Source organism: Podarcis erhardii, assembly GCF_964252035.2.
Source record: "Podarcis erhardii genome assembly, chromosome: 2".
NCBI lineage: Eukaryota > Metazoa > Chordata > Lepidosauria > Squamata > Lacertidae > Podarcis > Podarcis erhardii.
Window position 1 is genome coordinate 62,813,262 of NC_138498.1, and position 15,868 is coordinate 62,829,129.

Genomic DNA, 15,868 nt, shown 5'->3' on the forward strand with positions numbered 1-15,868 from the left:
CAGTAATTAGTGCATCAATTGCTGCTGGCAACACAGTGCACATTTCAAATCAAGAGAGGTTCCAGTTTTTAAAAGGAAGTTTTATTTTAACAATTTTCACTTAAGCGCAAACACCTAAAAGTAAATCACAATACAATGAAAGATTAAATCAAGGCCTCAGATTTCATACGAACACCAAGACCAAAATCCTAAAGGTAGCCGTATTGCGTCTCACATTTCCCCATTAACTTAAAAAGCTTAAATGTGCCTTACAAGATATTAAAAAGAAAAAACTAGAACTAACATGCCAAATGTTCACTTTTGAGATTCCAACACAGCTCCTATATCTTGTTTGTACAAAAAGGCATGTTCTTGAACATGCTCTGAAAACAGCGTCTGGTGTTATATGGTATAAGAACAACATTTAACATAATTGAAACAGCTTTAACCTAAATACGCTTACTGCTCAAATACACTCCTACAACAAAAACTGGAAAAAAGCTGAAAATTGTTTAACAGGAACTTCTTTACTTGACTTATATCCTAGATGAATGTTTCAGCATATTCAAAAATACTGAACCTGAATGTTTTAAAATGATCCTGATTTCACTTACAAGTAAAGCATAAATCACAAGCTTGTATTGCAAAACTGTTAAACTTAGTTTGTTTTGTTTTCTTAAAAAAAGTTGACCAAAAATTAGGAGACCAGTTACATTCCCCAGCCCCCACTCATGTTGGACATGTTCGACATTCCAGCCATGCCATTCACTCCCATGGATGCACGATTCCCACTGCTGTAGTAGCTGCTGTTCATTGCACTCTGGTTACCTAAGACAGATAATAAGACAATTCAGTGCAGTCACTTACATACATGGCACCACATTTCCCCCACCCCCAAGTTATCCTTATAACCTGCTTTAGATCCTGTACTATCACACAATGGAAGTGGCAGGCTAGCTTCATATAGATTGGATCCAACTCTGCATCACCCAACATCATCTTTTAAGTGTTGTTTTTTTAAAAAAATCTAGTCACTGAAAGCTTTTCCTGCTCGCTCATCTAAACTGATTTTCTAGCTGAAACCAAGTATTTGGACAATATTTTAACTTTTTCAAGACAAGTTGATCCTTGCATTAGGTGGGTAGCTAACTGCATAACACATCCAAGAGTAATAAAAACATCTTACCATATCCGCTCATGCTGCTTTGACCACCATAGCCTCCTCCATAACCCCCACTCAACTGCTGGTTAGCTGGACCACCGTAACTGGATTGGCTTCCTTTCAAGTTAAGGACACACATGTTAAGACCTTGGCTACAGTCACCTTCCACAAAAAGCATATGCCTACATGCTACTTTAAAAAGGCAAGTCTGCTCCTAGTTCACTGTGTACCTGAACTTTATTTTGAGAAGATTCTTCCTAATTTGCTCTTCACTCAGGAATTTATTTGCAGATAAGCAATTTATAGATTCTTATAGCACTGGAGTTTTCAAATTATATGAACAATTGAATTAGAAGCAGAGGAGAGTGTCCCCACCCCCTGAAACTGTTATTTTATTTCTTGGCCACCATTCATTTCAAACCTATTGACCTAATCTGAAGCAGCATTTGGCAATATAGAGCATAGCCTTCATTATGTGGCTAACAGACAACACAAACCCTTTTGTATATGTAGCTTTAAACAGCTCAGGGGAGGTGCCAAAAGAAGTTAGTCTTTCCAAGCTGTGACTAGGAAATCTGCACCTGACAAAATCTACATTTTTGTACAAACTAAATGCAAAATACAGCTGGTAACCCATTTCACATCTCTGCAAAACTCTTTTGCAGTTGAGGATATGAAGTTTGCTTTTTTAACTTAATTGTACCCTTGTAAAGCACGAAGCCATTCTGTAAAGTGCTACTAAAACAGCATATGCACCACATACAAATAAAACGAACCACCACTTCAGAATAAAACTTTTTAGTACAAGCAAACCAAGCTTCTGAAGTTTTGGTTTTACTGAATATTCAAGTTAACAGGATATCCAATAAGAGGAACCACCATTGTGGTACAATCTTTGCCAGTTTAATTCTACCTTCTATTCAACATTCCTACCCTCACCCTCCTGGCAGTGACTGCCGTAGGTAGAAAACTGTAGCAACATTACAGACAACAAGCACCCAATGTTACCACTCTGAACCTTGGAAACCATTCATACTACCATTCACACATGCAGTTCTTATTTAATGGTCTAATTGTCAAAAAGTAGACCCAAAGGTTTTATATACCTGCCAATGTGTTCGTGTTCCAATCTTGAACTACCCCTTCCGTTTCCTTGACTGTGATTAAGACAGAATGTTGAATATTAGTTTTAGGCCACAGAGAATAAGCAGAACTGTAAAAATTAGCCAGTTTTGTTAAACATCAGCGGGACAACATGAAACTGAATTGCTTACACTTACCCATTGCTCCCATCATTTGACTGCCATATGCACCACCACTTCCTCCAGCTGTGGAATTCAAGAAGAGTTCTACATATCGGTGTTCTAAGGAAACAAAAAATAGCAATGCTCTGAACACAAACAGTTCAACTTACCTCATGTACAGTACAAAGAACTTAACCAACTTGATGCAAAACTTGAAGGCTATTCAATTCTGAGAATCATGAGCAGTAGTGAACATCACACTCTCACCAAGTTACCACAATGTTAACAAGCAAAGCCAGTATAGTAAACTGATTCATTCTACTCTACAGTTTTTTTAAAAAGTGCATACATCTGCAGGGGAGCTTTAACTTACGCATATTTGCTTTGTCTTTGGACATTGCAGCAACAGCATCCTCATGAGTAGCGAACTCAACATCTGCCTCTCCTGTTACTCGTCCATCAGGCCCAATTTCAATGTGTACTCTTACAGGATTAAGAGGCGAGAAGAACTAGGTAGAAAAGGCAGTCATTAACTCAATGACAATTTCTCAGGCAATGTTCTGCAGCAACAAATCCAAATAAAAATGTCAAGACAGTCACTTACATTGTAAATGTCATTCTCTGTAGCTCTGTAAGGTAATCCTCTCATGTGCACACAGTGACCAGTTGTGCTTTGGAAAGTAGAGGATCCATCCCCATACCTGTGGTCTGACATCCCTGTGGAAACAGTCCATTCTAAATCTTTTGTATGTAGGACAAGTTTCCTCTATTGCCCTAATCAAGAATTCTTACCTCTTCCAAATCGATCCGATCCAAAGCCATAGCCATCATTATATCCATTATAGTCATCATAACCACCATAACCTGCAACCCACAATTTAGAGTTATGTTGAAAATGATCTTCCAACAGAACTATCTGTTTTTGAATAAGAAAGCTCTATATATTTACCTCCTCCATATGCACCACGTCTCATTCTTTCAAAGCCACTTCCTCTACCAAGGCTGTTGTAGCCTCTTCCCACGCCCGGCCGGTCATAAGGACCTGGCCTCTGCATGGCCATAAGCTTGCGAGGAGGATCATAATGAGTGCGCACTTCTGCTCTGCTACTCTTGAAGATTTCAATGTACCTAAAAGGTTCACACACATAAAACTAGTTGAGTTTTTTAAAATCTGCATATTAGGTTATACAATATAATACATTACAATACCACAGCCTTGGAACTGGCAATTTTAAGCCAGAATTTTTACGTTTAGTCATAGAAAATAATCCAAGGCTAATTCAGTAAATCAGTTTGAGGTTGCTCATTAAGATATCCCAACCTTAAGGGTTAGGGAGAGCAAACTAGTTTAAGCTTCTGAAGAATCAGAACTTGGAGGGACTAATGTCCACTCAACAGCACCCATATTTTGCTCATATGGCAATATGCAAGAGGGTTAGAAATCCAGCCTCCACCAGAATTCTAATCCATCAACACACTCCCAAAAGCACTATGTGCTCATGAGCCCATCCTATGTGTTTGCATAGCAAATCAGCAAATGCAAAAAAGGTGCATGCTTCAATTAATACGTCACAAAACTTAGAATAAATCCCTTTGTGACATTTTTGGAAATTATGTGTTTATGTGAAAAATTATACAAGAAAATGTTACATCAATATATAGAACAAGTTTAGTAATCACATTTTCTTATGGTAATAAAATGCTAAGTGTCTTTAGAGCTAGAGGCATAATTGGTGCTATTAGAAAAATTTAAAGCCATAATCTCTCAACTTCCTTAAATATCATTTAAACTTGTTCAGAATGAACAGTTTTGAGAGGTCTAGGGAAGGGTAGACGAACTAGCCTTTCACAGCCAGTTTGCACAAACATAACAAAAATTAACGTTTCATTATAAAATTGGGGGTGTTAGTGGGGCATGAAATTACATGTTGTGAGGTGAGCACTTAAGAAGAGAGAATATGGATTTAATAACAGTTTACCATAAGAAGAGCGACATATCCAACCAACCATCCATCCCCACCTGTGCCCTATTCTTTCCTTGTGTTTCTTTAGAGCCTTTTCAGCTATTTCCTGTGAAGCAAACTGCACGAAGGCCTCCCCCGTACTCCTCCCCTGGAAGTCCACCGGCAATGTTATCCCATTTGGCACGATTTCCAACCCTTCAACCCAAGGACAAATAACCCCAGTAGGGGGGTAATATTAACATCACAAGCCCAATCATGATTTTCTTATAGCTTTAAAATACACCAGAAGTTATACTTTATAAATTTCAGAATCAGTAAACCATACTATTAAACACTATAAAAGAAACATGTCAACAAGAAACACTTATTACATACTATTTAAAAGATTCTTAACTCAGCCTGCTTGCATAAAAGACATTTCTGAAACATTTTGATTATTTCCAATTAGTGCAGGATGTGTTAAGAAAAAGATTAAAGCAGCAATTTACTAATAAATAAATTCAATTGAACAATTAAAATTCCTCTAAAAATGTCAATTCTAGATCTTAACAAGAATCAAATTAAACTCAAAGATAATTTCATGCAAAATATTTAACAGATCTAGTAACAAAATAAAAGATTTGCATTTTCATAAACACTTCATTTCAAGACACTGTATATACATATTAAATTTTATGAAGAAAAAACAACTTGGGAAAAATATTTCAACAGAAATCTAATACGGTGCAAGTTGATCTGTTTATCACAATTCATCAGAGTACATTCACACTTATCTGGACTACTGCAATATATTCCAAACATTCTGATGTAACGCTCACTTCCATTTGCTTTAACATTTCAGTTTCAATAGTTTTTAAGAGCAAATTACTTTATGACATACCAAACCTTGAAGCAAATATTTTTAAACCTATCAGACAAATACTTATTTTCTGTATTCCTTTTACATGTCATAAAGAGCTTCTACTACACATGTGAGCATTTCCTTCCATCCATTCAACCAAGCTAAAGTTATAACATTTATTCAATAACCTTATTCTAGACACTCAAATTTAAGAAAGCATTCTAAATGTTTGGCTGAGTGGAGTGGAAGAGTTAAAATGGCAACTTTGCTTCCAATCTTTACTTTATGGTGTAACGATTAGTTAGTCCATAAAGCTGCAATTTGCAGGGTTAGACTGGAATAAAGTTTTACTTGCTACATCAAGTTTTAGAGGCAGTTCTCAAATTATCAAATAATTTAAACTACTGTTTGTCTTTAAAAATACGTAAAGCATAACCATACAGAATTGGCCATTCAAGGATTATTTATTTTAGTTGGCTAGGCATTACTTCAGTGCCATTACAATTCTAATCTTTACCAATACAGCTATAGCTAGAACTTATACCCCACATACCTGAGAAAAACTGAACAATTTCTTCCTTGCTACAACCAAATGGAAGTCCTCTAAGACGTACAAAACCATCATTAGCCGTATCAGGGCTGTTAGGACCAGTATGCTTCAGAACCCAATCCATTTCAACGTTGTTTGACTTGAAGACTGCAAGAGGCACTTAGAATTAATGAATTTTGGAACATGGCACAAAAAGGTCAATGCACGACATTCATTTGGAGAACAGGTTCACATTTACATACACACAGAAGAATAACCATGCATCTAAGCTCCACCCAACTGAAGAGCTACTTAAGTCAGTTACTATGTCAATTCAATCCAAACCTTCAACATATCTGTGTCCCATTGTTTCTCTGTCTTTTTTCAATGCCAGCTTCACATCTTCTTCGGTCTCCAGTTCAACAAATGCTTCTCCGCTTGGCCTTCCTTCCCTTGTGTAGATAAAACGGACCCCTGAAGATCCATTTAGTATTTTGCATTCTAAGAAAGAGCAGAAGAACAAGTTTAACACACTGTCAGAAGCAACACTAACTTCATCAAGGATTTCTAACTGTGCAAAGGCTTGGCTTGTACGGCTACAATCTGATGTGTGTCCTTGAAATCTCAATAGAAGTCAATAAGGTTCTTTCAAGTAAACAGTTTCATCCTGCAGTACAGAATATATTATTTATGTAATTATATGTTTAACTTCAAAAAAGAACAAAAGCAAAATTAACTTAGCCATAATATTATTATGGGGGTGGAAAGTGACAAAGGAAACATAACCTTATGATCTTTATTTCTGTTCTCATTACCATGAGCTGTCATTCTCATTTCTTTGCAGTTTTAAGCATTGTAGTCCTTAATACTATTTGAAGTAAACAGCACAAATCTAACCATGTCTACTCAAAAGTAAGTCCTGAATCCAATGAGGTTTACTCCCAGGTAAGTGGGGTTAGGATTGGAGCCTAAATTGTGAACTGTTACATCCTTGAAGGCAGCTTCCCCTATTACCAGAGGGGAAAGTACTTAATTGTTCATTTTACTCTTTTTCTAATTCAGAGTTCTAGATTTAATCTAACCTGCAACACGGAAGTTCTTACGGAGGAAAGGGTATAGAGAAAAAAGCAACAACTCTACAGCTTGTTTACCTTTCACTACAGTAACTGAGTAAGGGAAGAAACCTGCTCCATGGAGACGGGGGGGGGGGGGAGAAGCAGACACGCGAACGGCTCTTACCGGAGAAAAACCTCTGCACCTCATCCGCGGAGCAGGACCAAGGCAACCCTCGCACTTTCACGACATACCCCTCGCCGCCTTCGGTGTTTAACATCATGCTGGAAGTGAGCGTAGTCTCCGTTTCGCCTTCTGTTGCTACGGGGCAAACAAAGACGTCGCCACACTGAGTGGGGCAGAAGATCGGCAACGGAGCACCTCGCCCGCCCAAACTCGCCGCTCGCCCTCCCTCTTCCCCCCTCCTCAAGTCTCTTCCCCACGTACACATGGCAAACCGAAATGCTGGTCCCCCGCGGGCGGGTTTTAGGGTCGCTTCGCCTCTGCGAACCCAGTGGGCCGGGCGGCGGCGGCGGCGCGCTCTAGGTTCACTTATGAAATGGCGCCGACGGAGGACTTGCGTTTCCGCTCGGCCGAGCCCTGGCGCCGCCTCAGAAAAAAAACAGGCCTCGGTCGTCGACAGCAGTCCGAAGAACCGGCTGCGCAGAGAGGCCCCTCACTAGTCGAAGCAAAAAATACTCGCGGAACCCGAACTGGGACAGGACCAACGGCTACAAAACTACGAGGGGGCTCACCTGCTTCTTGCGCGGCGTGGCCGAAAACGCAGCTCACGGCGCGTGCGCGCACATCCCCACCCGGCGCATGCGCTGTGCTGTCTGCCCATCCCTCCCCCGCGCCGAAACGACAAGCGCCACTTGCGCATGACTTGTGGCAGACAAAACTCCCCCCTCCCCCTCCCCGCTGCGAGTCCAAGGCTACCAATCGCTGTGCGCTTTTACTTGGGAATACAGTACACCCCTAGTGAACTTAATGGCATTTACTTCCGAGTAAAACAAAGTTGGTAGGATTCCGCCGCCCCCTCCCGCAACAACCGATCCTGTTCTCGTCCTGCTTAGCCTGCCCAACTCAATCCCCGCTCATCGTACGCATGCGCCGAAGAACAAAGCCAACCCCCTCCCCCAAGTTGGCTCTTTTGATTTGCCCTTACACGCAAGACTACGAGGCCTATACCCTTCATTGCATAATCAAGCGGTGGAGTCATCCATGTTGTACGTGCTTTCAACGCATACGGAAATGGCCATCAAACATGGCAGCACCGACAAATCACCACATTTCGCTCAAGACAGCACCAATGGCACCGCAAGCTGTACCAGTATAAGACTAACGTACAATGTCGGTATAATTAGCCTCTTCCAACTCAAAATGGCACAGGAACACAAATACCTTATAAAATATGTTGTGGGCTACACAGACCTAACGATTCCTTACATGCTTTATACTTTAATGCCACTCCCTTGATGATGGGGAAATAAGCCCCAACTAATTATTCGACCTCTTTCCACTTTAACCCGATTCCACACGACCACGTGCGCCCAATTCTGCTTATGGAACATTCTGGTTCCATAATCCATGGAAATTGCAATTTTCCCACAACAACATAGGCGCCAATTGCAAAGCCCCCAATAATACAGCCGAAACAAAGATCCAACCTGAAATTGCGAGTGCCAGAGGCACTTTGTGAAAGGGGAGACACGCGGCAAGGGGCGAGGACGGCAAGAAGCAACTTCAACCGCGTCTCCCCCACAAGAAGGGCGGGCGGCGGTTTCCCGAGCGCGGGAGCGAAGGGTCGAGCTCTCCTTGGCAGCCGAGCCAAGAGGGCGGGCCAGGAGAAAAAGCAGAGGCGGGTCGCCGCTATGGATTGGCTGAGCACCGGCGGGATTCTTGAAGAGACGCGAAGGCGCGGGAAGAGCTCGCCTCAGTTCCTTCCTGAAGCCAGGCGAACAAAGGCCGCTCGCCATGTATCCCCCCGCCAAGCGCCCCTGCGTCGGACCCAGTGCGCTGGACCGCAGCTTCCAAAAACGCCTGAAGAAAATCACCATTGAAGGGAATATCGGTAAGTGCCTGGCCCTGGACCCGCCTATGTTTGCTTGATAGGAATGTCTGAACTTGGGTGTCTGCCTTTTTAAAAATTTAACTCCTGTAAATTAACGGTGGCAAAAATGAAGCCTTTGCCTTTGCTTCAAGGAGGGCTTCCTATTTACAAAGACAGAGCTATTGGGACGGCAGTGGAGTGCTCTTTCCCCCTCTGTCCCAGTAGCACGTCTTCCGGCGCCAAATTGCAGCTAGGAAGACGGACGTTGATATGGCGGGATTTAAGGCGCTGGCGCCTAAACATTGATAAGGACAGTGCTGTGTTCGCCTGTTACCTCTGCTAAAAACACGGCTCAAGGCTGTCCTTACCTATTTACTGAATAGATTCACAGTATATGCTTATGGAACATCCGCTTATATAATATTAGGCCTTAAAAAATCAATGGTAACAAAAACAGTTTTTAAGACAAGTCACTGCAAAGGTCTGGATTGAAACAGCCAAGTCATACAACAGGCTTCAATGAAAAGGGTGCAAGGGTAAGAAAGCCATAAAAACCTGGAGCTTCTCATACTCAATACATATTCCAATACTTCTCTAAGTACACTTATTTTCTGCCCTCATACCTTCCACACAACACAATGTTTTGTCATTTGGAGATAGAAAACCAAGTTACACAACATTATGAATGCATTCCAAATCAGGAGCTTGGGGAAGAAGGGGTAAATAGGATTCATAAGAGAAAGAAGAGCCTAGCCTTGCAAGTGTTTTAATACCTCAGCTTCTGGAAAGGCCAGTGTGTGTCTCTGTATTATGCTACCAATGTCTTATCCTAATACTAGCTGAATTTTCTTAACAGCTGCAGGGAAGTCCACATTTGTCCAACTACTAGCAAGGAACAGTGATGAGTGGGAAATAATTCCTGAACCAATTGCCAAGTGGTGCAACATCCAGACAACTGAAAATGAGTCTGAAGTAAGTAAGCATGCTGGCCCCCTAGTGCTAAATGTTGCAATACCACAAATGTTGCAATAATCAATGTAACTTAGCAATACTTTATGCTTCTTAGGTTACACTAGATGCTGTTTTACTTTCCACAGCAGATGTTTGGTATGTCTAACAACCAAGTGACAAGATTACTGACAGACTTTCTTTTTTATCATTATCAGGAACTTTCAACATCTCAAAAGAGTGGTGGAAATCTACTTCAGATGTTGTACAGCAAACCTACAAGATGGGCTTATACATTCCAGACCTATGCCTGTTTGAGTAGAGTTAAAGCACAATTAAAACCAATTTCTGCCAAGTTACTTGAAGCAGAACATCCTGTACAGTTTTTTGAGAGATCAGTCTACAGTGATAGGTAAGAGCATGCATACATTTACAGAAATAAGATATTGGTAGAATTAAGAGGCTAATTTACATACACCTTGCTAAAATAAAATATGAAGTATGCATCCAAAATAGTCATTTTAAATGTAAACAGTACAGTGAAAGACCCACTGAGTTTCTCTTCAGGTACACAGTATCAATTTGCATTTAAAAGCCTTTTCTATTACAGGTATGTGTTTGCCTCCAACTTATTCGAATCAGGAGACATCAATGAAACAGAGTGGGCAATTTATCAGGATTGGCATGCATGGCTTCTGAACCAGTTTGACTCCAGCCTAGAGCTAGATGGTATTATCTACCTCAGGACTACCCCTGAGGTATGCTTCCTTCTCCCCAAACTGACTAGTTTTAGATGCAATACTAGTACCAGAACTAGGAGCTCTTGATACTGAATAGAGTACACGCAACTCCCCATTTGCACAGGGGTTGTGTTCTGAAACACCATAAACAGCAGGATGCACACAAGCCCACCGTTCCGCAGCCAAAAATGGCGCATGTGCCAGTGGTCACACATGCCTTGATGGTGTGCAAATAAATGGGCAGTTGCCTGTATTGTGCTAAGCATTTACTTAATCAAATTTGAATATGTCTTTGATGGCCCCTGAAGAGTAACTTTTGTCCTAGACACTAAACATGGGCAAATCACAATCTTACCTTTTAGTCCAATATTCATGAACAGCAACTTGATGCTTGATTTTACCCAGAAACAGTCCTGCTCAGTTAAAGAGCACTGTAAACCTAGATCTCAAACCTTTTAACAAGACATTCTGATGTCAACAGAATCTACGTAAACACTGTTGCCAAGAGACAACAATGGGCTTATGTAGTCCTTTTAAACATTCTTATTTGTAGGATATCCATCTAAACTAAAGCACGGTTAAAATCTTCTGTATCCTTCTCTCAATAACAATGTTTTACTTGATTGTCAGGAGACTGCAATCCATTTTCTTAAGTTTACTAAGCATTAAGAAGGCTGGAGTCCCAAGCTATGTAGTTGGGAGCAAATTCAGTTCATCACACTTGCTTCCAAGTCAGCATGCTTTGAATCAAAGTAATAGGCTGTGTTTAAGCTAATTGAAAAGTTTTGATATTAAAGTTTAAAGTATACCTAAGTAGTTCCACTTCAATAATGTTTCAAAGTCCAACACTGATGATTAGGTAGCATTCATTTTAGATATATGTAAAGTTTAAGTAGAAATAAATTTACAGCAATTCACTGAAGGTAATGATTAGTTAGATACATGTGAGAATTTTTCATAATAACAATTCAGCGTGCTAAATGTTATATTGTGACATTAAAAATTACAGAAATGCATGGAGAGGCTACGCCATAGAGGCAGAGAAGAAGAACAAGGAATTCCACTGGAATATCTAGAAAACCTTCACTATAAACATGAAACCTGGCTTTATGAGAAGACAATGAAGTAAGAACTCGCATAGCTTTCACACTTTCATTATGCTAGTTTTGCCCCCCCCCAACAAAAAGCCTGCCATTTTTATCATCGCTGCAATCAAAGTTATTACTAGATTATTATGTTTAGCTCATTATATTACTACTTTTTCTTAAAGGTAACTTAAAGAATGCCATACTGAAATGGCAAAAAGTGTTATCTTGCAACACAGTGGCTACTTACTTCTAAAAATGTTTTAGGTGCTGCTGGTGCTTCTTGTCTTTAGGAGACTAGTTTAGAAGACTCAGTTTAGAAACTGAGAGGTTAACAAATGGGATGTCATTGAGATTCCTTATTTTTAAGTTAATTGATATTTCTTCCAAGTAAACACTGAACTTTGTGGATTTTGTTTTGTAGGGTGGATTTTGACCATCTTAGAGACATACCAGTTCTGGTTTTAGATGTTAATAATGATTTCAAAAATGATGAAATAAAACAAGAATACTTATTGGAAAAAGTAAGTATCTTCCATCCTATGTTTTTTAAAGCCCACGTGCTTGATTTAGCTCAATCTACCTTTTGTAGTCAGAAATTCCACGAGGGCTTAAATGGACCATAGCTGGCTGTCCTTTTCTTGCTTACAACTTTATTGTTTAAACCATGGGTAGGCAAACTAAGGCCCGGGGGCCGGATCCAGCCCAATCACTTTCTAAATCCAGCCTGCTGACAGTCTGGGAACCAGCATGTTTTTACATGAGTAGAATATGTGCTTTTATTTAAAATGCATCTCTGGGTTATTTGTGGGACATAGGAATTCATTCATTTTTATTTATTTTTCAAAATATAGTCTGGCCCCCCACAAGGTCTGAGGGATCTCTTGCATTAAGCTTGACTAGTGTTTTATACACATGAATCAAATGCCATTAAATTAAAGTCAAATTTCCAAATCAATGTATTAGACTGCTGCCATGAAAGTTGTCTGCTACAGGTTAGATTATCTAATGTGCAGAATGCTAAACATTATTAGCTAGCTTTTTTCCTCATGTGACCTCCTCCATGGACATTTTATAGCCAAACTCACATGCAAATGTTTAATACCTGGTTTGGCCCTAGGGTTTTGATCAGAATTGTTTTCAATACCTCATTCACGTATCTTGTTTTTACAGGTCAAGGCTTTTTTGACAACTTAGCAACTAAAATTACCAGTCTAGGAGGATATTTGGAGAAGTGCCATTTTATCTAATGTATAACTTTGTACAGTAAACAGTCCCTGCTTTCTTTGTATGGACATAAGGTGAAAGGTTGCTACCCAGCAGAAAAGAAAATCTTTAATACATAGATGTAAAAAGCTATTCAAGGTACTGGGATCATTTTCAGAATCAACTCATCTTGTGGTCTGAGTTTCCCTGAGGTAAAATGAGAGAATTTGTGTATCTTGCACAAATATACAACTTAGAAGAAATTCTACTCATTACTGGAAGTGTCTAAAAAGCTTACTTCAAAGTTGTTTTGTTCAGATCAGATATGTTTTAGGTACAATAAACATTTTGTAAATAAAAACTCTGTGAATGCCTTCATCAGAACTTGACTGCAGCAAATGTTTTCTCGAAGAGAACAAGGCCACTACATTCACATGTACTATTGGCCATGTGCTTCCAGGAACTAAATGAGGTATCTCACCAGCATGTGCCCACTCTTCGGTGCATTTAAAGCATATTCTTATCAATACACCCATTTCTTAGTCACAGGGGTTCATAACGTAAGAACTGGCAGGTTGAGAAATGTCAAGATTTAAGACTAGCAGGGTTTTTTGTGGGGTGGGGGCTGTATGAAATTATGGAGGAAAACAAACAGTTTAGAACCATGAAATGTATCATCTTTACCTTAGAAGCAAGTCAAAGTTCAACAGTGCTCTGGAGTGAAACTAAATACAGAGGAACTTTTTTATTTATACGGAAAGACAAGTTTTCCTTTAAGTTTGATTGGTTTTTTTCCTATAAAGGTCTTACTCCTCACCTTTGCTTAGGTAGATGAAGCAGAGCAATTAAAATACTTCTAAGTAAAGGACAGCTTGGCTAGTTGAGCCTATTGCTAGTTCCATAATTGAAGAGAGGAAGGAATTGGGCATCTTGCTAAAGAGCCACTGCCACGTGCGCCCTGAAACCCGGAACCCAGCACAGCCAATTCTTTATGGCTCGATTAAGATGTCGGGGAGGCTATTATTTTTATTTTCCAAGCGTGCCAGCAACACATGGCAGGGCCATCTTCAGCAGACACGCCGCGGAGCAACAGCGCGGTGCTTGGTGCAAGGAGACGCGCGGTGGGGGGGGGGGGGGGGCGGAGGACTGGGACAAGTTCGACCCGCGTCGCGCGACGCCCAACCAGTCTCCGAACCGCCGTCGGTCACGTGTCGCGCTACCCTCCATTTCGGGGATTTCTACTTATCGAAACAGCTTTTCTCTTTCCCCCCCGCCCACTATTTACAGCGCGACCCCCCCCCCCGCAGTCCTAGAGCTAGTCACGTTATTCTCTTCCTTGCCGTCGCCTCACTATAAGCAAATAAGGGCCCGACGTGTGGGGGGGGCGGGGAGAGGAAGAGAAACGGGAGAAAGGCGGCCGATTCCAGCCGTGGCGGCCTCGGAGCGCGGCTCTACCGCCTCCCCTGCCGCCTAGGCCCCGGAATGGCCGCCGAGCGCGCAGATTGGGCAACACCCACCACAATGGCGGAGGCAGGACGTGGTCAAAGGAGAGAAGGGGGGAGGGAGGAGAGAGAAGAAAGGGAAGAGAAAAGGAGGAAGGCAGAGAGCATATAAAGGGAGAGGGCCCGGGAGAGCGAAGGGCGCGCTCCCGCCGCTTTCCCCACTGGGGAGGCTGGTGGCGGCGAGAGGCCTAGAAAGGAAGGGAGGAGGGAGCCTCGTTGGACTTACACAGGCAGGCCGAGCGGAGGACCGAGGCGTCTGCGCCGAAGCCCCTCCCCCTCCCCCGATCTGCGCCAGCGCTCGAAAGCCGCAGCAGCAGCAGCAACGGCCTTAACGGCCGCGGATTCCTTCCGCCGCCGCCGCCGCCTCCTTGCCAGTTGGCGGCGCCCACTCACCCAGGCCGGGGATCTCTGGGCCGGTTTCTTCAGTGTGGCACGGATCCATCGCGTCGGGCCTTTTTTCCCCCGCTGTTCTTTCTGTGTGTGTGCGTGCTCGCGCGCAAGTCTCTCTTTCGCCCGGCGACGATCAAGGCGGCTGGCGGAGTCGATCAACCGAGCGTGGCGCTAAAACAATGAAGGAAGAACACGAGAGGTGGTTAAAAAAAAAAAAAAGCCCTCGTCGTCCAGCTTCCCCAGCCGGAACTGGCGTCGCTTCCTTCTCTTCCCCCCCCCCTCCCCGCTTCCCCATAGCGCACCTCAAATTAAGGAAGATTGTATTTTTTCAGAAAAGGCCGAATCCGATCGCGCGCGCGCACCTCCCGCTTCCTCCCTCAGACTCACCAGGCTTCCTCGCAGTTGCTCTCCGCCTCTATAAATAACTCCTTCCCCCCACTTGTAGGCTTGTGACATCAGATTAAGTAACCCCTCCCCATTCCCGTCCAGCGGAACCAACCAATCGCTTGGCTACAGAGGAGCCGGAGGGGCAGCGTCTCCCCCATGCCTTGCTCTCCGTTAAAGCGCCAAGGCTCTTTTGTACCTTCAGGGTAGGAGGGCCTGTGGGGCAGGTGGGGTGGAAGGAGACCTACTGCATCGACCACCCCAGGGCTGCAGTCCCTGATCCTCCCGAGGAAGAAGCGAACGCCGCGGAATGCGCTAGGGCTAAAGTGAACACGCTGGAGCTGCGGATCGAGCCCCCTGTCTTGGAGCAGCTGGAATCCTATGGACGTTCTTACTCCGTCACATAATAACTCTGCATCCTTATCTCCGCTGGTGGCTCTGCTCCACTGAAGAGCCTTTCCATACTTAAATACAGAGGGGCCAAGGAAGGGCAGTCAGTCGTATCCTTTCAGACCCTCCAAGTGTCCCTATTTTCTGATTTGATCCCGGAATGTCCCACTTTTCCTTAGGTTGTCCCTATTTTCATTGGAGAAATGTTGGAGGGTATGGCATTATCCAACCCCAACCCCCCAGCCATCTGAAGGCAGCCCTGTAAAGGGAAGTGGTTTTTTTAAATGTTTAATGTTTTAACCATGTTTTTATGTATGTTGGAAGCTGCCCAGAGTGGCTGGGGCAACCCAGTAAGATGTGTGGGTTAAAACTAGCAAAATTGTCATTATGGAATGGGA

The 15,868-nt window shown here is 42.4% G+C and overlaps 2 protein-coding genes across 12 annotated transcripts; one reads left to right on the forward strand and one right to left on the reverse strand.

Moving 5' to 3' along the window:
• Positions 1-59: 59 nt before the first annotated feature.
• Positions 60-15,302, reverse strand: HNRNPH1 (heterogeneous nuclear ribonucleoprotein H1). Of its 11 annotated transcripts, none has more exons than XM_081851451.1 (14): positions 15,280-15,302; positions 14,700-14,867; positions 6,959-7,093; positions 6,065-6,220; positions 5,744-5,887; positions 4,406-4,544; positions 3,335-3,513; positions 3,178-3,249; positions 2,990-3,120; positions 2,759-2,894; positions 2,422-2,505; positions 2,248-2,298; positions 1,166-1,258; positions 60-807 (listed from the first exon to the last, which is right to left on the reverse strand). In XM_081851451.1, exons 2-14 carry the CDS (start codon positions 14,746-14,748, stop codon positions 689-691), a joined length of 1,488 nt encoding a protein of 495 aa, XP_081707577.1. In that variant the 5' UTR covers positions 14,749-14,867; positions 15,280-15,302; the 3' UTR covers positions 60-688. The 11 variants fall into 11 exon arrangements, with proteins under 11 accessions (XP_081707577.1, XP_081707576.1, XP_081707578.1 ...); XM_081851450.1 differs by lacking the exon at positions 15,280-15,302 and adding an exon at positions 15,084-15,238; XM_081851452.1 differs by lacking the exon at positions 15,280-15,302 and adding an exon at positions 14,999-15,151 and having other exon boundaries at positions 6,959-7,087.
• On the forward strand, positions 8,713-13,107 carry LOC309336053 (deoxycytidine kinase 2-like). Its single transcript, XM_081851481.1, has 7 exons — positions 8,713-8,846; positions 9,682-9,797; positions 9,992-10,185; positions 10,384-10,531; positions 11,523-11,638; positions 12,023-12,122; positions 12,772-13,107. The coding sequence occupies exons 1-7, from the start codon at positions 8,750-8,752 to the stop codon at positions 12,793-12,795; spliced, it is 795 nt and encodes a 264-aa protein (XP_081707607.1). The 5' UTR covers positions 8,713-8,749; the 3' UTR covers positions 12,796-13,107.
• Positions 15,303-15,868: the final 566 nt, after the last annotated feature.

Coding starts and splice junctions, on each gene's coding strand:
- LOC309336053 (XM_081851481.1), top strand. CDS start 8,750: ATGTATCCCCCCGCCAAGCGCCCCTGCGTCGGACCCAGTGCGCTGGAC. Junction 10,532..11,522: donor ACCTCAGGACTACCCCTGAG/GTATGCTTCCTT, acceptor TAAAAATTACAG/AAATGCATGGAGAGGCTACG. Junction 12,123..12,771: donor AAGAATACTTATTGGAAAAA/GTAAGTATCTTC, acceptor TTGTTTTTACAG/GTCAAGGCTTTTTTGACAAC.
- HNRNPH1 (XM_081851451.1), bottom strand. CDS start 14,748: ATGGATCCGTGCCACACTGAAGAAACCGGCCCAGAGATCCCCGGCCTG. Junction 7,094..14,699: donor CCCAGAGATCCCCGGCCTGG/GTGAGTGGGCGC, acceptor TTTGCCCCGTAG/CAACAGAAGGCGAAACGGAG. Junction 808..1,165: donor AAGCAGCATGAGCGGATATG/GTAAGATGTTTT, acceptor TATCTGTCTTAG/GTAACCAGAGTGCAATGAAC.